This window comes from Colletotrichum spaethianum (assembly GCF_022836535.1).
Source record: "Colletotrichum spaethianum MAFF 239500 DNA, contig01, whole genome shotgun sequence".
NCBI classification, from domain to species: domain Eukaryota; kingdom Fungi; phylum Ascomycota; class Sordariomycetes; order Glomerellales; family Glomerellaceae; genus Colletotrichum; species Colletotrichum spaethianum.
The window spans coordinates 2,466,189-2,485,101 of record NW_026054771.1 but is presented as its reverse complement, the minus strand read 5'-3'; the positions used below and the strand labels follow the sequence as shown (position 1 = coordinate 2,485,101).

At 54.8% G+C, this 18,913-nt stretch overlaps 7 protein-coding genes across 7 annotated transcripts; 2 read left to right on the top strand and 5 right to left on the bottom strand.

Moving 5' to 3' along the window:
• Nucleotides 1-34: 34 nt before the first annotated feature.
• On the bottom strand, nucleotides 35-1,289 carry ColSpa_00675 (NEDD8-specific protease 2; the record flags this gene model as incomplete). Its single annotated transcript, XM_049266887.1, has 4 exons — nucleotides 35-590; nucleotides 644-663; nucleotides 716-765; nucleotides 1,061-1,289. The coding sequence occupies 4 exons, from the start codon at nucleotides 1,287-1,289 to the stop codon at nucleotides 35-37; spliced, it is 855 nt and encodes a 284-aa protein (XP_049122844.1).
• Nucleotides 1,290-4,264: 2,975 nt separating this feature from the next.
• Nucleotides 4,265-4,779, bottom strand: ColSpa_00674 (conidiation-specific protein 10; the record flags this gene model as incomplete). Its single annotated transcript, XM_049266886.1, has 3 exons — nucleotides 4,265-4,463; nucleotides 4,543-4,680; nucleotides 4,745-4,779. 3 exons carry the CDS (start codon nucleotides 4,777-4,779, stop codon nucleotides 4,265-4,267), a joined length of 372 nt encoding a protein of 123 aa, XP_049122843.1.
• A 2,378-nt stretch (nucleotides 4,780-7,157) lies between these two features.
• On the bottom strand, nucleotides 7,158-7,703 carry ColSpa_00673 (uncharacterized protein; the record flags this gene model as incomplete). The annotated part of the gene is made up of 1 exon (XM_049266885.1): nucleotides 7,158-7,703. One exon carries the CDS (start codon nucleotides 7,701-7,703, stop codon nucleotides 7,158-7,160), a length of 546 nt encoding a protein of 181 aa, XP_049122842.1.
• A 378-nt stretch (nucleotides 7,704-8,081) lies between these two features.
• On the top strand, nucleotides 8,082-9,594 carry ColSpa_00672 (adenylyltransferase and sulfurtransferase uba4; the record flags this gene model as incomplete). Its single annotated transcript, XM_049266884.1, has 4 exons — nucleotides 8,082-8,283; nucleotides 8,336-8,453; nucleotides 8,504-8,548; nucleotides 8,601-9,594. 4 exons carry the CDS (start codon nucleotides 8,082-8,084, stop codon nucleotides 9,592-9,594), a joined length of 1,359 nt encoding a protein of 452 aa, XP_049122841.1.
• Nucleotides 9,595-9,800: 206 nt separating this feature from the next.
• Nucleotides 9,801-10,683, bottom strand: ColSpa_00671 (presequence translocated-associated motor subunit PAM17, mitochondrial; the record flags this gene model as incomplete). The annotated part of the gene is made up of 3 exons (XM_049266883.1): nucleotides 9,801-9,901; nucleotides 9,956-10,028; nucleotides 10,090-10,683. The coding sequence occupies 3 exons, from the start codon at nucleotides 10,681-10,683 to the stop codon at nucleotides 9,801-9,803; spliced, it is 768 nt and encodes a 255-aa protein (XP_049122840.1).
• A 1,413-nt stretch (nucleotides 10,684-12,096) lies between these two features.
• Nucleotides 12,097-14,052, top strand: ColSpa_00670 (uncharacterized protein; the record flags this gene model as incomplete). The annotated part of the gene is made up of 1 exon (XM_049266882.1): nucleotides 12,097-14,052. The coding sequence occupies one exon, from the start codon at nucleotides 12,097-12,099 to the stop codon at nucleotides 14,050-14,052; it is 1,956 nt and encodes a 651-aa protein (XP_049122839.1).
• A 983-nt stretch (nucleotides 14,053-15,035) lies between these two features.
• Nucleotides 15,036-17,720, bottom strand: ColSpa_00669 (uncharacterized protein; the record flags this gene model as incomplete). Its single annotated transcript, XM_049266881.1, has 2 exons — nucleotides 15,036-17,253; nucleotides 17,326-17,720. The coding sequence occupies 2 exons, from the start codon at nucleotides 17,718-17,720 to the stop codon at nucleotides 15,036-15,038; spliced, it is 2,613 nt and encodes an 870-aa protein (XP_049122838.1).
• Nucleotides 17,721-18,913: the final 1,193 nt, after the last annotated feature.

The following is an 18,913-nucleotide window of genomic DNA, read 5'->3' as shown; positions in this document are numbered from 1 at the left end:
GGGGGTTCTTTGGTGGAGGAATGAAGGAATGCGCTTACGATCTCCTCCTCTCGCCTTCCTTGCGTAGGCTCTCGATGATCTTGAGCATTTCTTTCCGTCCGCCGTGGCTGTCGATGAGCTTGTTGGCCATGCTCATGCTGACCTTTTCGCGCGCGTTTGCGCTGAGCAGGCGCTTGACGAGCAGGTGGCGCATGAGGATGCATACGAAGACGCCGCAGTCGCTGCCATTCTCTTGCTGCGGGGAGTCTTCCAAGTTGAGGTAGCGGAGCGGCCGGCCTAGGATCTCGGCCATCTTATGCGTAGCCAGGCGGCCCTCCGCGTAGTTTGCGCCGCCGAGGGAATCATAGTGGAACGCGACGCCATCGATCGCACTAACAAGCAGCAGGGACCAATGTGAGCCGCCCTCGGCCTGGGCTACGTTCCGGGCGTCGTTGATGGGGAGGAAGATGTGTGTTGTTTTGGAGAAGTCGGGGAGGGCGGAGCGGATTTGGCGCATGTCGGGTTCTTTCATGAGAAGGAAGGTCATCGACGGCCGCAGGAGACAGATGCGGGCTTGCGGGTACTTGGGGAGGATTTCGCGCTCCAGCCATCTGTGGTCATGTTAGGTAACCGAAGGGGGGGTAAGGGCGGTGGCCGAACTGACTCTTCCCAAAAGGCAATGTTCTAGAGAGGAGTTAGCTAGGAGGACCGGCGCAAAGGGGGGATGCGGTCGCACGTTGTCTGTTAGCCAGTCGTTCTTGAGCGCCTTGATGTCTTCGTAGGTGACTGTAGTGGCATGAGTAAGCAAAGTGCGACCCGGGAGCCGCGGAGCGCAAGACCGGGAGAGACGGATCAGTGCAACATTGTTGGGGGTACGTACGGAGGATATCGTGATCTGGAAATCAAAAACACAGTCAGTCGGGTGCGATCATAACGGGATTGGGATCATACCGCGCGAGCGGTATCGGATTGGAGAAGGGGGTGCGACTTACACGACAGGTAAGGTTGCTGCGGGGAGAGCTAAGACGCAATCCGGGTCAGTTCACTGGCACGGCGCTGAAACGGGACTATGCCCCCCAACTTGGTACCCCCGCCGCAACCGCCCTCAGCGCGACTCGAGCAGGACGGGCAAGACGAGAGGCATGTGCTTGACCGTCCGGCCGTCGTCCGACGTGAGAGAAGGAAAAGTACAAGACGTCGACGACCCCCTCTCTTTTCAGTGCGGCGGGTACGAAGAGGACGGACGGCAAGGCAAGCGGTGGGGAGCGCGCGAGGAAGGGTCTTACAGTGTCACCGAAGTGGCGCGCCATCTTCCTGAAAGGCATGCTCAGCCGCGACTCCGACCAGTGGCCGGACTTGGTGGTACTCGGGGGAGAGGTCGAGGGGGAGGAGAGCTGGGTAGCTGCTGCTGGCGATGCTGTCGGCGCTGATGCGGCGGAAGAGATGGAGGAGCTCGTTGATGTGGAGCCTGGCGAGCCGACGTCGCGGGGAGGCTGCGGGTGACGGGAGGAGCGGAAGGCGAGGAAGCGGCTGTTTTCGCGCAGAGTTGCGTCAGAGGATACTGTTCGAACAGACCGGTTCGAGGGCGGGCGACGATCCTTTCGGAGCGTTGTGTAATACGCGAATAGAGATAGGTGGGATACCAGGAGGGCAAACGAGAAACGGAGTGGAAAGAGTAAAAAGTTCTGGGAATGTAACCAGTTGGGGAAGGGAGGGATTGGGACGGATATTGGAGGGATGACGGCGGAAGGCGGGAAAAAAAGGCCAAAGCAAAAACGAAAGGCCTCTCTTCGAACGAGTCGGCTCCTTTTTTTTTTTTTTTCTCTCTTTCTCGCAGGGATTTTTTTTTATTTGAGCGGGGAGGAGGGTCTTCTCTGTTTCTGCAGTGCAGCTTCGGGATCTTCCCAGTCACAGGTCACCAGGCGGATGGATGGCGTGGTGGGGATTGGGAAACGGAGAGAGAGGGGAGCCGGGCAGAGAAAGATGTACAAGGGCCCAGAGAGGAATAGAAGAAGCTCGCAGGATGCAGGAAAGGTCTGGGCTGGAATTGGGCCTCCGCCGGCGGTGCATTTGCAGGACCGGCGTGCAGCTCGGATGACTGACTGAGTGAGAGTGAGGCTTGAACGGCGAGTCGAGTGACGAAGGGGGGAGACGTGGCCCGGGCGTGGCGCAGCCCAGCTCCAAGAGGGTGGGAGAGGGACGAGAAAGGGACGAAAAATGCGAGGTGACGAGGTTCAACAAGCCACAGTTGTGGGGCCCCGAGGAGCTGGGGCCACTTCCCTTGGGTAGTGATGTATTGTAGGTACCTAGCCCACGGTGTCTCCGGCTACCCACTGGGGCTGCTGGGGGAGAGAGAGGGGCCACTGCACCGCTGAACCTCTCCACTGGAAGGGGGCGGCACCGCAGGGGGTCAGGCGGCATGCGGCATGCGGCACGAGGGCCAAGGGACGGATTGACAGAGGCGAGACAAGAGAGTCGAACGAGAGAAGAATGAAGAGAGACAAAGTGAAGCATACCTGGGGTTGCTCAGGCGGTCTGAACCTGCGTGTGGGAGGCTGGCTGCTGGCTGCACGCCGACTGCCGCTGCCATCGTACGAGAGGAGAAACCGCCGGTCAAATCTGGGGAGATCCCAGGGGCTCGGTCGAGGGGTCGGGGGTAGTCGGGGGCTTTGAAGAAACAAGATTAAATGAGAATGCGAGGTCCAACGCAGCGGGAAAACGACGGCAATGGCGTTTGGGTATGTGCGTGAGGAAAGATGGCTCAAACGGACAGGACCTGGGGACAGAGGAAGCTGGGCGGGAGCACGCCGGTTTACATACAAGATGTCGGGGAGGGAGCAGCCAGCCATGGGCCGGCGACGGCTAGGCTCCCGATGGACGATCATCTACAATGGACGACAACATCTGGGGGAAGACAGCCAGGGAATAAGGTACGAGTCTCCGAGACCCCAGATCTGGAACATTGCGGAGGGCCGCTGTCCGATTGTGGTTCGAGCCTGTAACAATGACTGCGACGGGAGGCCAAACCTCTGCCAAACCTCCGCCAAACCTTCTCTCACCACCACCACTTGCACCACTTGCACCACTTGCACCATCGCTTTGCATCCATGAGTGTAGGTACACCGTGCTGCCGCAACCTCAACAGCCACGCCAGACAGGGCCTTTGGTCGGGCGCCAAGAGACGATGGGGAGAGGCAAGAGTACGGATCAGGTTTCACCTCGTCTACGTCACCTCGCTCGCGGCATTACAATACCTAGGTACCGAGCGATACCACCCACCCAAGGCACTTGCCGCCTGAACATGCAGCCACTCAGTGACCATCTGCGGCTCGATGCCAACCGTCGACGACGCCAGGCCGCTCTGAGACTGGGTTAGGCTGAGACCACCCCCAAACGCCGCAGTCTCCAGCACTTTCTAGGCGTGCCGCTGACGGCAGCTGCGTCCTCTGCCCATCATCAGTCCGTTATCGGCTGGGCGGCCACGGCCTGCCTGCTCAAGGCTTGTGAAAGTTTAGATTGAGGGGAGATGGCTGTGTGATCAGGGAACAACGGGGATGAGACGTGGGGAACCCGCATCGGCGTCTGCCGAGGTGGGATTGCCCGATCCAGGCAAGCTGTGTCTTTACCCACCAACCATAGCGTCGAGGACCTCATCCGTAGGGCCGCCCGGCGGCAGTTGGCAGGGACCCGTACATTAATTGAGTTTCCCACCCGCATCGGCGTCTGCCGAGGTGGGATTGCCCGATCCAGGCAAGCTGTGTCTTTACCCACCAACCATAGCGTCGAGGACCTCATCCGTAGGGCCGCCCGGCGGCAGTTGGCAGGGACCCGTACATTAATTGAGTTTCCCACCCGCGTATAGTACACCAGCGCTCGCGAGCTTGTAAGTGACATGGAAGCCTGCGCGTGGGCTGCGGGTGAGAATTCTGAGACCTGCTGTGAGGGTGCAGAATTGACTTTGCAAATGATCCGGTTGTGTCCTGCACTGCCGGGGAAGATGAGTCTGAGAGTGACCGAGTAATTCATCCAACTCCTTATCCCCCCGTCCGGAATGTACCGGCTCCAAGCCCGGGTGCTGGACAAAACACGCTTGACAGCAATGCAACCCTTCAATCCACTTATTTCATTGATCAGAAATCCGAACTTCTCATTGGGCTACCTATATAAGACGAAGAGTCTATGTCACCCATCAATCATGTCTCATGTCCTCCTGCTGTGCCTATCGTACATTGTCGAAATTCCGTTCTGGTGATTGTCCTTGAATTTGGGAGTCATTTGTAACAACTCAGTTGGAACCACCAGAAAGACCGCCCTTGCGTCCCGCCTCACGCGCCCTCTCGGAACCGGGCTCGAAAGAGCCTGACGACGCCTTGCCGCCCTCGGACGCGATCTCGCGCTGCTTGTCCGCGTCCATGCTGGCGAAGCCACCGTTGTGGCTGGCGTGACCGCCCTTGGCTGCGATCTCCTGGACCTCTTCCTTGGGACTGAAGGATTCGTTAATAACAATTCAAACAGTAACAACTGCGCCTGGACGCGTCTTAGGGACGCGGGTAATGAGCTTACCGGTTGGCAAAGTTGCCGGGGTTGGTGTTGCCGGTGCCTGAAGAGTGGGTGCCGGAGGACTGGTTCTCAGTGCCACTGCCGCCGCTGTGGCTGGCATGTCCGCCCTTGGCCGCGATCTTACGGACCTCTTCGGTGGGGCTACATATTGTCAGCACTGTACTACGATAAGGTAATAACCCTGCCGGGGGACAAGGTATCATACCGGTTGGCAAAGTTCCCGGGGTTGTTGTCAGCCATGTTGAAGATGTGTGGTGGTTGATTCTAAGTTGTGAGGTGTAAGTTGAAGTGATGGACTAATGTCTTGCGTCTTGATGAAGGTCGAGGCTACTTTGTTGATGAAGGAGAAAGAGCGATGCGATAGAAACGGGAGGATTGAGAGGTTTATATCCATTGACCAGATCCAAATCTAGGAAAGGAAAGAGCAGGCCGTTGTTGCCCGCCTGGGTACACAGTTCCTTCCCTCGGTGACGTGGAGATTAGGCAAGCATGGGCGCTCCCCGCCTTGTCGCCCTGAAGATCCTCGCTTGCTGACCCGGGAATGACGGTGAAGCAGACGCATCTACCCCAACTACTCCATGAATAACTTCACTGTTTTGCTATCAACATACGCCGAGCGTTGTGCAAGACGTAAACCCTCAATGTATTGCCGCAACGACTGGGGTACAACCGACGCAGCGGCATCTATGGCCTAAGCTGACATCACCACGCCGTCAACCCGCCGATATATCCACAAAACCTATCCGTCGTTCCAGACTTCATGAGTCGACCAAGTCATCAAATCACGTAACGACCGCTTGGAGCACGGTGAATGGATCGTTTCTTCTTCCATTGCACTTTCTTCTCCCGCCTTGCTGTTTTAATGCGTTTGCAAGCTGGAGGGCCGATGTGATGACGTCGGCTCGATGGATCTCCAGTATTCGGAGCGCCTATTTGTTGCCTTTGAAAGACACTAGACCAGCATCCCTGCGCATGTTAAACGAAGCGAGATCTGTGCAGCCGGCAAGTAACACGAGGAATGCCGTTCGATGTCCTTCAGCGAGATCTCATCCCGCAACGCCTGAGAGCTAGCATAATTGAAGGTCGTCGGCAGAGTCTACGGATGCAACAGCTCTCCAGAACCACGCGAGCAAAGGCTGCACGGGGTCCACACGTAACGACATCGGGTCCGTAAACCGGCAACCCTATCGGTCCCCCGTCCCGGGGCAAACTCTCCGACCCTGGCCGCCAACCCACCGGTACCCCCGATCTCCACCAGCACCACGATGGGAACAACCACCCAACGCATCTCAGTCTTATTTGTTGTTTGCCTAGGGGAATGCCCCAAAAAGACAACGAGGTGAAAGATAATGGCAAAAAGTTCGGCCGACTATATGGAAGGGAATGTCTCTCTAGGGCAGCCTTCACAGGCAAACTTCGACTATGCTGCCAGTGTATGTGTGCGAGTATAATTTCATTTAGAAGACAGATAATGGAAGGTATGTCACTGGAGAAGAATGTAAATACGGAGAAAAAGAGACTTGGTAGCCATAAGTAGCAGAAGACGATTGCGGTCTAAAACGGCGTGCGGACCCGAATCACCATTACAGCTTCTCATAGTGCTTGGTGACCGATATCGCTCTCGGCCAAGTTCGCCAAGGCTACATCATCGTGAGAAGAGTTACCCTGCAACTCGATGAGCAATTCTACAATGGTGGACCACACATGGAGGTCCGGAAAAGCAACGACATTGACATGGCAAATGCATAAGCTACGCTTCTGAAGATTTCTTTTCGGCGCTTGGCAGATGCTTACAGAGGCCTTATAGATCAACGAATACGATGGACCGAGAAAGAGATGTGTAATATATGTGTATCACAAAGAAAATACCATGATGTGGCTAACTCTTTAGTGTTGATGATCAGACGTTCCCGTTTTCGATACTGATCAGCCCTGGCATCCGGCAGTTTTCACATTCCGTCATTGCTCCACGGTTTCTGTTCCTGATCCCCGTCCCTCGACCCCTTGTAGGTGCCACTGACGAGCCCTGTGGGTTGACCAGCTTTCATGGCTGGATTTGACGAGCTGACCGATGATTTGCCGCTCGTTCTCCCTTTCTGACCTCGAGAAGTGACAGAACCCCAAGATATGTGTGTTGTCGCCCAGCCTTTGCGTCGCCGAATCAGATAATGTCCCGATATCTGGATCGTCTGCCACGAGATTAGCAGCGGCTTGTTCTCCGTCCTCGTTCAGAAACCATCGTGGATGTGGCGCTAAGAATCAGGGTGATTTGAGCTGCCCTCTGATGATCCGTCATGCAAGGCTTGGTGGGATACCAAGTCGGTTGTGCGGGATGTTATGCGCTTGCAGAGTTGGTGTCTCCATCGGCAAACATGAAGAGTCATGCGTAGTGTTACCGACAGAGAAGCTTGTTTCTTGACCTTTCGGAATAGATCGAGATCGGGTAGTGTCGGTGCCCCACGGAAGACGCGTGGGCATACCAAGATGGGAGCTTAGATGCTGCGCCCATTTATGGGTCGGATTGTCGTCCAAAATCTCGTTTGGCTGTTCCACGGTGCGTAGGTACAGCAGTTTCTAATCCCAACATCCTCAAGTTGGAATGTACGCTGCGTGGTGGCTTATGCGCTGAAAGCGGGGTTTTGCTCCATGGTGCTCGAAATGTGCTTTCTCAACGCGGCCCACCGGTTCGCCGTCGCATTAGGCGTCGCCTCCTCAGCCTCTGCGGTCGCCGACTTCTCCACCGCCATCGAGCCTGCAGGCGCAGCCGCCGCCGCAGCAGGCACGGAGGCCAACGCGGCCATACTTGCGCCGAACCGCTGCATCTCGCCCCTCACAACCTTCTCCTTGCGCTTCAGCGCGCCGGGTCTGCTCTTCAGACTCTTGTGGCGCACTTTGCCCTCACGAAGCTGCTCCAGCGTCTGCGCGTTCTCGTCGAGGTCCGGAAGGGCGTCGGCGAGGGATTCCATCGTGGTGACGAGCTTCTTGTTCGGGCGGCGGCGCTTGAGGGGCTTCTTGTTGGCCTTCTCGACCTTGCTGACAAAAGCACTGTGTTTCATCGTGCGCTTGTCCTTCTTGTTCGTCAGAAAGCTGTCGTCGACCTTAGCCTCGGGGCGGAGCGTCTTGTGCGGCGCAAGGGGGTGGATGTCGCCGCGGATTCGGGCCATCCGCTTCTCGCGGGCCGAGAGGGTCTTTGTCGGTGCGGTGGGCGCCTGGAGAGGTCAGCATTGTGCAGTCACAATGGGATCGCAACAGCATTACCATTCTGAGTCTAATCGCTTGGGAGGCCGATAAAGTGGCTTGGCTGGGCGATCTCGAGCGTTGGATTTCGTGCACAAAGAAACGTGGGATGCGAAAGTGCCGGTGAAGTTTGAAGATGCCCAAGCTTCAAAAATTCCATGGTGGGGCGTGGACGAGAGCGGGTCTTTCGAATCGTGGGGTCGGAGGTCGGTGGCGCAACCTCCGACTTGCACAAAGCTCTCCCAGACCCCCGCGCATGACACTTATTCATCCCACTTACACCAAACCACGATCCTGACGAGAAGATGGGGAAAATCGAGGACTTGCGGCGAAGAGTCGCCGAGACGACCCTCGAACTCCAGCATTTGAATCAAGAGCTTGAACAGGCCGAGAGGGAAGCGCAAGAAGCCCAGAATGCGCCGGCGCAACCCTGGAAATGGCCCCTGCAGCCCGAGGACTATGAGAGATATGGGCGACAGTTGATCATCCCCAATGTTGGAATAACAGGTAGGCTTCTGCGTTCATATTGAGGACCGAATATCACACTAAACAGAAGCAGGTCAACTGAGGTTGAAGGAGTCCAAGATTCTCATTGTCGGCGCTGGGGACTGGGATGCCCCGCAGCGGCTTACATCGCTGGAGCAGGGGCTGGCACCATTGGGCTTGTCGATGGCGATGTAGTTGAGGTTTCCAATCTCCACCGCCAGATTGCGCACTCATCTGACAGGGTTGGCGTGCCCAAGGTTGAGAGCGCCATCACATACTTGAAGGGGTATGTTTGCCCCAACCCCGCAACACTCGCTTCTGAACTTATAATCCCATAGTCTGAATCCGCTCGTGGCGTATCGTGCGCACAATGAGCATTTGACGCCTTTGAACGCCGAGGACATTGTCTCGCAGTACGATATTGTCCTCGACTGTACTGACCACCCGACTTCCCGCTATCTCATCTCAGATATTTGTGTCCTCCTCCAGAAACCCCTCGTCTCGGCTTCGGCCTTCCGAACGGACGGCCAGCTCATCATCTTGAACTCGCCCGCCGCGCCCCAAGGAGGCTTGGAGGGCGGGCCGTGCTACCGCTGCGTCTTCCCGAAACCGCCTCCACCTGACAGCGTTGTCAGCTGTGGCGAGGGAGGAATTCTCGGGCCCGTTGTTGGCGTCATGGGTGTGCTGCAAGCTCTTGAGGCTATCAAGCTCGTCGCTTCAGGGGCTGTGGACCCTAAAGTCAAGGAGAAGGAGGCAGCTGCTCCGTCCCTCCTCATCTTTTCGGGGGCAGCGCCGTCAGGGCCGTTTAGGTCCGTCAGGATGCGCGGTCGGAGAAAAGATTGCTTCGCGTGCTCTCCTACTTCAACCCTATCTCTGGAGACTCTGCGATCGGGCTCACTCGATTACATCTCTTTCTGCGGTGTCAGTGCACCGGTCAGCGTTCTGGGACCCGACGAGCGTATTTCAGCAGCCCAGTACGAGCGCACAACCAAAGAAAATGGCGGATGCCATCTCCTGCTCGACGTGAGAGAACGGGAGAATTTCGATATCTGCAGCATCGAGGGCGCCATCAACATTCCTATCGCAAAGTTTATGAAGGAAACCCAGCCATCAAGCGACGGCACTCGGCCACGGCCAGAATGGTTGCCTGCCAATTTCCCAGATGACGCGCCCATCTACCTCGTCTGTAGAGTTGGCAACGACTCACAGATTGCGACAAAGCGCCTCAAGGACTTGGACCTGGATAATAACGGCAAGAGGTTCATCGGCGACATTGAGGGCGGCATGAAAGCCTGGAAACACCAAGTAGACCCTACGTTGCCCTTCACCTGAGCAATAGCAGCAGAAGCCAGGAGAATTTGATATGGAATCTGAATTTGTTCTGACGATGGGGGCTGTGTCGTCATGATACATACTTTCCCCACCGATACCCTATTGCTACAAAGAGAGGAGGGCGACCTACGCCACTAGCCATGATCCTGATTAACCTTACGAGGAAGAAGTCGTTCGTTGAAGAGCCGCAATGGGTGATTAATGTTCTACACGAAGCTGACACGCTTCTTGTTGAAGGCCCGCTGGTCCTTGAGCCATTGACGGTAACCCTTGACGCTGGAGATCTTCTCTCCGTAAAAGTCGGGAACTGCTCAGACGGTTAATACATAACCTGTGAAGGCCGTTAGTGAGCTTGACTTACCCGGGTTACCAACGGAAGACACGGAAGGGTCGACACGGTTCTTCTTGATACGAGCGAAGAACTCCCTCTCCTTCTGTAACATCAAACGAATCAGTATCCGAACAAGATCGTATGGTCCAGATATCATGACTTACAATTGTCATCTGGTTCTTCCACCTCTTGTTCAGCGTGTAGAAGACAAGAGACCCCACACTAGGTCCAACCAGCCATCCCAATGCACCGAAAGCCATCGTCATCATACCCATCGTGATGAAAGGGTCCAGAGGAACCTGTGTGACCAACGGATCCGCAACGCCAGTCGCCAGGAGACCGGCGCCGCCCACGAACGAGCCCAAGCCGGAGATGACGCTGAAGCCTAGCTGCCACCTCCTGCGGGACTTTCGCAGCTGGAAGAACGTCTCCCAGTCTAGCTTGTCCCCGGGCGCAGCGGCTGACTTTTGTTGCGCCGCGATCGCGGCCGTAGCGTTGCACCGGTGGGAGCAGGGCTGGCGAACGACGCGGGTAACGATCGAAGACGGAGAGGAGGCGGCGGCGGCAAAGGCTGCGCTGGCGCGGGCAATCGAGCTCGTGGGGGCGAGGCCAATTGGACGGGCAGAGGGCTGCTGCTTCTTCATCGAGGCGGTCGAGTACGGGCATGCGGTGGTGCGGGCGATGGAAGAGGCGATCGATGCGCGGGCGGCGCCCTGGCCGGCGAGGCGGAGGGCGAAGGTGCTCGTGGGCGTCAGCATGGTTGCGTGACCTTGTTGAAAGATATTAAACGTGTCGGACGGCCGTGAGCATCAACCGGACGTGAGGCTTTGTTGGAGTGGAGGTTTTTCTTGTGGCTGTGTTCGAAGAAATGGGAAACGGGCTTGAGCTGGGGTGGATGGAGCTCGCGATGAGGTCAAGCTCAGTCCGCCAAAGATTTGTCGCCTTACAATGATGGTGCGCAGTGCGCTCGGCCGCAGCTCCCGCACGGACCGCCCCGCAGCACCTGCTCAGCAGCAGACATCGCATGATCCGGCTTTTGGCTGGTGAGGCTAACACCAGGAAATAATTAGGAAGCTCCAGAGTGGCATAATTATTTCCATAACCATCCACCGACAGACTTAACACTGCTATTCAACCCAAAACACTCAAGTAAAACGAAGAGATAGCTTATGTTGATTCTCTGTTTTTTATAGTTAATTTCAATAGCATGATTACTGTTAATTACCAGGTCTTTGAGATATATTGTATACTTGAAATTTCTTTTACCACAGCCCTCTATTAGGGGTCTTGAGAATAGTAGCACCTTTGGCTTGTGCCTCAATGTACCATTACAGCACTTAACAGCGTGGAGCGACTGCTGGTCCAACCCTCAGTTCACCGTAGCCAGCGAGAGCATCAGCCACATCCTTGACAGCGATGGCTTCGTTGAACCTACCACCAAGGTCGTAAAAACCTTGCAGCTTGAGTCACGCTGAACGAAAATAGCTTCACCCAAGGACCTTCATAAACCGTGCATATTGTATATCAATGCAGACCTCTTGTAAAGTTGGAAATGAATATCAATCCTATATTAATATGGGTTTAAATCAGTTTACTCTTAGAAAATCCTCTGCTTCTCAACAAAAGCCATACATTTATGAAGTAGTAATATCAAACGTTATTATAGTTCATATTAAGATTGTTTACGCAGGCTCTCAAAGTCGGTTTCTAGACTTATTTATCTAAAGGAGGGCACTTTAACTTGCTTTAATCGACTTAACGGCCTTCTGAAAACGCTAATTAAACCACTAAAGCTGCTAGGTTCCCTTCCTCCTTCCCCCCACAAAGCCACTGGCCAACCACGAGAACAACGCCTCTCAACGGCTTCACGGGCTCCCAAAAACAAATTGCGACATGTCAGTCTCTCAGAAATGTCCTCCAAAGTGGCTGTTTACGTATATCTGACGTTCGCAGACCATAGCGTTGACGTTATTCTAGAGGTCTTGACTGCAGGGACTGACAGATCGCGACACGCGACAACACAAGCTCCCAACCGCGAAACCCTTTGACCTCAGCCGACACCGGCGACGAATTCGACACTTCCAACCCAACCTCTCCGAGGCAGTCTGCCACCACAACGCCGGCACCTGCCAGCCGTGGCATGGTGATCTCTCCTCAGGGAGCGGACAGCCATGTCGCGCCCCTCGAGGTTGGTCTGGTTCGGCAGACCTACCCCGGGCGGTAGCACCAGCACTAGCACCAGCAACATTTCCAGCCGTCACCCCAAAACTCCAGGCTTGCGCGAGCTCGCCGTGGTTTTCGAGGACATACCAACCTACCGACGCTACAAGCCTGGCACCGGTCCGCGACTGGCCCCGATAACCCTCCTCCCAGTGCGTGACACGACCGCCTATATCCGCGACGAGTTCTTCGTTCCGCCCGCGCTCTCCGTCGACGGTAAGAAGCGTCTACAGTACGTCGTGGGCTGGACCGACCTTCCCGCAGCACGGCTCCAGGTCGACGCCCAAAGGATATGCGACTACGTTTCGCCGATGGCGTACGAGGAGTGGTGCGCCGCGCGCGCTGCCGAGCGGGATGAGGGGGAGCGCAGGATCGAGGAGGACGAGAATGTGCGCGCTGTAGAGAGGGCCGAGGCGGGAAAGAGGAGGATCGATAAGAGCACCGGGCTCAGGGGTCCTAGGGGGAGGAAAAGGAAGGTTCCAGTTGCGATCGAGGCGAGAACTCCACCGCCCGCAACCGCGCCGCCGAATGCGAATGAGGAGAAGAAGAAGCCAGGTCGGCCGAGGAAGGACGCGCCGTCGCTATCTACGCCGTCGAAGAGCAAAATACTAGAGGATTTTGAAGGGTTGGATGTGGAGGGCGACGTCGATATGGAAGAGGCAATATTCCGGCAGCTGAACGGGGAGGAGCCGATATCGACCGAAGGATCATATGACTCTGGCGAAGGGAGCAGTGTGCCGGCGAGATTGGAACCCTCGGCGAAGAAGCGAAGGACAAAGTCGCCAAGACCAACGCTATCAAGATTGATATCAGGCATAGAGACGGACAGCAGCAGGAGTACGCCCTTTGACTCTTCCAGAGGAGGCACCAGCTCGCCAGCATTACCGCCATTACCTCAACCTAGCGCTGCTTCACGAGCGGCTCGGCGGCAGGAAACCCCTATTCTGCCGCCTATACCTCCGGCCTCCGTTCCTCAGACGTCAACGCCCATCGCTCCGCGGACCAAGACACACCTACAAAAGCCGTCTCTCCTGTCAATACGAGATCCTCCGTCCACGCCTCCGAAACCGCCAGTGAAAGCCGAGACTTCGACCCCCAAACCTACAAAGTTCCCGCCACCAGCACCTTCAACCGCACCACCAAAAGTCAACTCGCCCTCATATGGCTCTGGGAAGACGTATACCCCACCACATCGGACAGGCTTCACACCGCTGATCCAAGGCACGACACCATGGACCATCTCCCTCGCAGCCTCGGCAGTCTCCAAACAGCTTGCCAATCTCACGCCTTCACAACCCATCCAGTCCATCGAAAACGCATCTTCCTCAACACCGGAGCCGGGGTTACCCAAACCAGCCACACGCAATCGCAGGTCACCTCCCGAAGAAAGCTACTCTGCACCGCCCGCCACAACCGCCGGCAGTAAACAGGCGGTCGCGAAGACCCTTCCCGCCCAAGGAGACCAAGACGACATCGAAGAAGATAACATATACGAGGTTCTCCGCCTAGAAGGTGTGCAAGAACGTATCGTCCGCGGCAAACGCGTGCGCTTCTTTCACGTCCGCTGGAAGGGTACCTGGCCGCCCGGCCAGAACCCAACCTGGGAGCCCGAAGCCAACATCCCCCGGTCCCTCATCAAGAAGTACCTGCTTGCGCATCCACAGCCGCAGCAGCAGACGGGGGCGATGGAAAAGTATCTCGTCCCGTCGTGGCCGCATCGGAAGTATTCGTCTGTTTCGGAGGCGTTCGAGGGAGGTGACACAGATGCCGCGGCCGGCGGGGATGGTAACATCCACGACGGCGAGGAGGCGGTCGAGGACGGCAATGCCGAAGAGAATAGCGGAGATGAGCTGCTGCTTGTTACGGACGAGCCGTCTCAACCCGTCAAGCCGACGATTTCTTGGTAATTGAGCCTTTCTTATGACGGGCACGGGGCCCTGTCACGGACTTTGACGACTGGGGTTTTGGGGATCTAGGACTAGCAGGAGAATCGTTTACAGCGTCTTTGTAGAGTCCATCTTGGAGGTACCTAAGCTATCCTTGGACTAGAGGGTGCATTCCCATCTACGTGAGCGGCGGGGACGGTGTGGACCACGGAGCGTTCGTCTCCAGGGGTGCTGGGACAACCACACTGAAGTCGGTAGAATGCCGCCAGAGGCTGCGTTACTAAAACCAAACAGATAATCAAAAATGAAAACAAACTTCAAATGAGATGAATCGTTCTTGGCTGGATAAAGCCAGTAGCTAGATGAGGTCTGGTTTCACACTGACAATCGTCGAACGGGTTCAGAGTAAAAGAAATTCCAATCTATCGCGCTGGCTGTGCATATACCATTGGCTTTTCGTTTCATTCCGGCGCCTCTGTACCACGCAAAAGCCAATTTCTCAGATTCATACGCTCCCATTGACGACGGCTCCCCAAATCCATCCATTCATGCACCAATACCCCTCTACTAGAAGGGAGCCTGACCGACTTGAGGCTTTTTTCTCGACGACTTGACCGTGTCTCTGGTCATTTTGGCCGCAAGCCTGTTGAATACGGGCTTTGAGATGCCGTGAACTCCCTCAAAGTCCTCGCCCACAATGGAGTAAGGGCCAGGAGATGAAGGAACTGAAGTAGTTGTTTGACCTCTAAGTACCATGTCGCGCGAAGCACACCCTGAACGGGTATCTGTCACCAGGTTGCTCATGTCTGGGTCGCGTTCCAAGAGAGAAGGGGCGGCCATACCAGAGTTGCTTCCAATCTGGTTGTGATAAACGCCGGCGGGTACATGGTCCGAAGGGTTGTCGAACGTTACTGAAAGCCTCGCCAAATCGGAGAGCAAGCGTGGTGTTGGGGTGATAGTTTTGGCTGCCGTTGACTCGTCGGCAAGTTCGCTCGAAGGAAAAATCAGCGACTGCTCAGCGTCTCCTTGTAGTCCGCCATCGTCGACGATAACCTGTCGGCATTCTTGTCAGTACCCTTCTCCTCACGTCCCACTCTCTCCGCCTTGATTTTCAAGTAAAGATTCACCTTGCGACGATCGACCCAACCCGTCACTTCGTACAGGAGGTCCGCATTTTTCTGGGTGTATGGATGGGGGCTGTCGATGTTATAGTGCTCCCATGCCTTCCATGATTCAAGTTGGCCCATAGCCCATCCTCCATGATACCACACTTGGATGGCCCCAGATTCGCGGTCTCTGCGGTGAAGTACCTCCTTCTGTTGATCAGGGTCGTATGCCATATACTTGACGGCGTTGTCCCAGTCGGCCGTCTTCTCCCATACAATGCTCTTGCGGTCGATCATATCCTTGAGACCCACAGTGTCCGAGTCACTGGGGTCACATCCTTCAAACATCCGTTCTCGAAGGTGATCCTCTTCGGCGTCACGCTCCTCGATGGTCATGAAGAGCCGCGCGTTCTCGGAAGCCAGGTTGTGAAAGTGAACGGTTGAGTGAATAGGCAGGAAAGGCTCTTGGAGATCTTCCCAAGGTGCATCACATGGATCAGGCCTGAAGGTCACACCCCGTCCGTCAGCAGGTCCGGTCCAAAGGCTCGATTCAAGGATGCATTTGCGAACGAGGATGGCTGTCTTGAGACTAGAAAACGATATCTCGAAACTTCCATCGTCAGAATAGGCCAAGTGAGTGATGACGTCGGTGAAGTTGTGCGCCAAGCCCACGTCCTTGAGAATGGCCTCGAGATGCATGACTGGAAAACCAGCAACAGCAAGACAGCGTGTGGAGCCCTCATCGATCCAGGCCTGCATACTCTGGTTCAGAGGGTACGAATCTGTGGCTGGAAGGCTGGTGCGAACTCTAGCCAGGGTGCCATCCTGGTTGATGAATCCAAAGTCGCGAGAACAGGAAAATCGGCAGAACTCCGAAGCATCTTTCGTCGAGGTAAATTCAATGTAGGCATGGTTGTAGCTGAAATCGCCGGTTCCCATCGGAGCCGTGTGGGCGTTGAAAATTCGACCACCTCGGATATGCTCCAAGACTCGCTGGACGTGAACCTCGTCCGGAAGACCGGTCATGATGACAACACGAGAGGCTATATCTGGAACTTCGTCATTGACAGTTAGTGTTTGGTCGCTTTGATTTCGCACGTAGCGAATGCCGTAGAGGAACATACCCGGGGTCTGCGAGGGTTGGCGAGCCCCGATAGACCCTTGGTAATTACGTAGAGCTCGCTCTCTTTGAAGAGCAGATTCCCATATGTCATCGCAGTCAGTACTCCAATTGAGAGCGTCATCTTTGGCATTGTGAGAACCTCGCAATTGAAAAGTTTCGGCGCAGAGAAGTCTTGGCCTCACCGATACCTGGGGCAAAACTTGCTGCAGAGCCTTGTGCGAATAATGTTGGTCACACTCTAGATGATTAGACTTGGAGACTGCGACTTGTAATCCCGGCTCTGATCGAACGTCCAGAAAACAAGTTGCGTTTTCCGTGGGATCGCTCTGCCTGGGCTCAGGAGCTGCAGTCGTGGACAGTGACATCTCGTCGAAGGATATGAGAGGCTCTACTTCGCCATTTTCGGTGACATTGTTGCCTCGCATTGCACTGTAAGTAGAAATTCCAATAGCGTTGAAGGCGGCAGTGTGCTGGGGATGGTTAGCAACAAAGCCGCGGATGTATGCTTCGTACATCTTGTTCCGCTCCACGGCATTGAGCAGACCTGTCTGAAGCTCCTGCAACCGACTCTGAAGAGGCTCTTGGCTTTGCAGTACCCTGTCATACTTTGACCTGAACTCTCTTAACTGTGTTTTGTTGTAGTCGAGATCTTCATTCAACTTATTCAAGAACTCCTGATCCAGCTTGCTATGTTCGCTGATTTCAGAAGAGTAATTCTGGGCTCGGCGTCTGAGAAGCTCAGCCTTAGACAGCTGTCCACTTAGCTTCTCTATGGTGGCATTGCTCTTGTCGGTTCTGTGCCTCAAAGCCTCATTGAGGGTGTCAAGGTGGTCGTTCTTGCGCTTCAGTGTGTCGTAATCATGCTCGAGCTGCTTGATGCGGGCTTGAAGAGACGTTATCAGGTCATCTGACGAGCAGAGGCTTTGGCGAGCATCGACATAGGATGAAGGCGAGGAGCTCGATGGTGATGCTTGACCTCCAGGGGCGGGCCAGCTGTGGTGAATATTAGTGTTCAAGTTCGAAAAAACAGAGAAACGTTGCGTAGACCAGACAGTCATGACTTACGAGCAACTGGGCGTGAACGCAGCTGATGTAGGATCTAGGTTGCTTTCGCTCACCGCCTGCGGATGAAGGTCAAGGGTAAGTGACTCAATTTCCCTGAAGGCAGTTTTGGTTCCCTGTAAGTCAGATACTTGACCCATGACATCAGTGAGCTTCTCCGTCAGTTCGCTGTCATCAGGGATATCGTCGTTCTCGGATGAGTCAAAGTCAATGAGGTTTGGAGAACCAGAATGAGTTAGGATCGTAGAAGCTTGAGCAGGCGCATCAAAGCTGCCAGTGTTGCCTTCGTCGTCGTCAGTCCAACCATCGTCGGTAGACACGTAGACAGTGGATCCGCCATCGTCTTGTTGCTGGCCCAAGATACGGCCAGGGAAGTAGGAATCGATTCTGTCGACCATTGTTAAACGCTTCCACGCTACCTAGATTGGTACGCGGTGAAGTGGATGAGTGAACAGATCAAGTGTATTGACCAAAGGCTTCCACTATTTCGGTGGAAAGTACTGCAAAACAAAATATGTTAGTTGTGGGCAATGTTATCGGAGGAACGCAGGGAACGAGATATGAGGCAGTAGATAATGCAAGTAGGAGCGTTCCTGAGTACGGGTTCTAGTTTGTTGAAGAAACCCTTACAAGTCAGCGATTTCCTCTGCCAACCTGTGCAGGATTGGGTCCTCGAGGATTGGGTGAGGGGAGTTGAGAGGGGAGAAGTTGAGACTCCGCGGATGAGGTAAAAGGTATGGTTTCTCTCTGGCCCAGTGTCGTTCCTGCCAAAAAGTAAGTGTCAGAGATGTGGAAGGAGAGACAACGTCCCAGGCAAGAATAGGCGGGGCTGAATGGGAACGGAACGAGCCGAAGCAGGAGTAACTACCCCAGACAATGTCGAAAACATTGAGGTGACCTTGAATTTGCGAAAGTGCCTCTTGAACAAATGGTGCACATATGGCACAGCTTCAGGTGTAGTAAAAATCGTAATGGTTGAACAATCATTGGACAATTAGGGGGTTCAGTAGTATGGTTAGTGAACTTGAATCTTACCTGATTAAACTCCTTTTGCTCTATAATCTTGATTTCAAGAGTGTCGAAGCGATGAAACGCAGCTTGATGAGGTTGGTCGGTATCAAGTCAAGAGCTAGCGATTAGTCCCCGGGAATTGAAGGCACTTCTAAAGCTGTGTATGATATTTGAGGTACGCTGATACCAATTGTTAAGGATGAGGATGGAGAAAGACAATGATGAGTTGAAGGTTAAGATTAAGACGCATGAGGGAGATGGAGAGAAAGGGATTTGAGGCATTAGAAGGCTGAGTTTCAATATTATCTAGGAGGCGAAGTCTCGAAGTCTAGGCAAAGGTTTCGTTTATATGGGGCACATGGTCTGCATTTGTGAGGGCAGGTGCACTGTATCAAGATACGGCGAGAGCCCAGGAAAAGTATTCATCTTGGGAAGGTGAGTCTAAGCATGTGGGTTTGGCGAAGGCTCTGGGGTAAGACATTCCGGAAATTGAGCTCAAAACGATGTAGGAATGACAAGAGCCCCGTAATAGGCATTGGCTTGAGAAAGCGGGTGCAAAACTCAACAATAGCGAGAACAT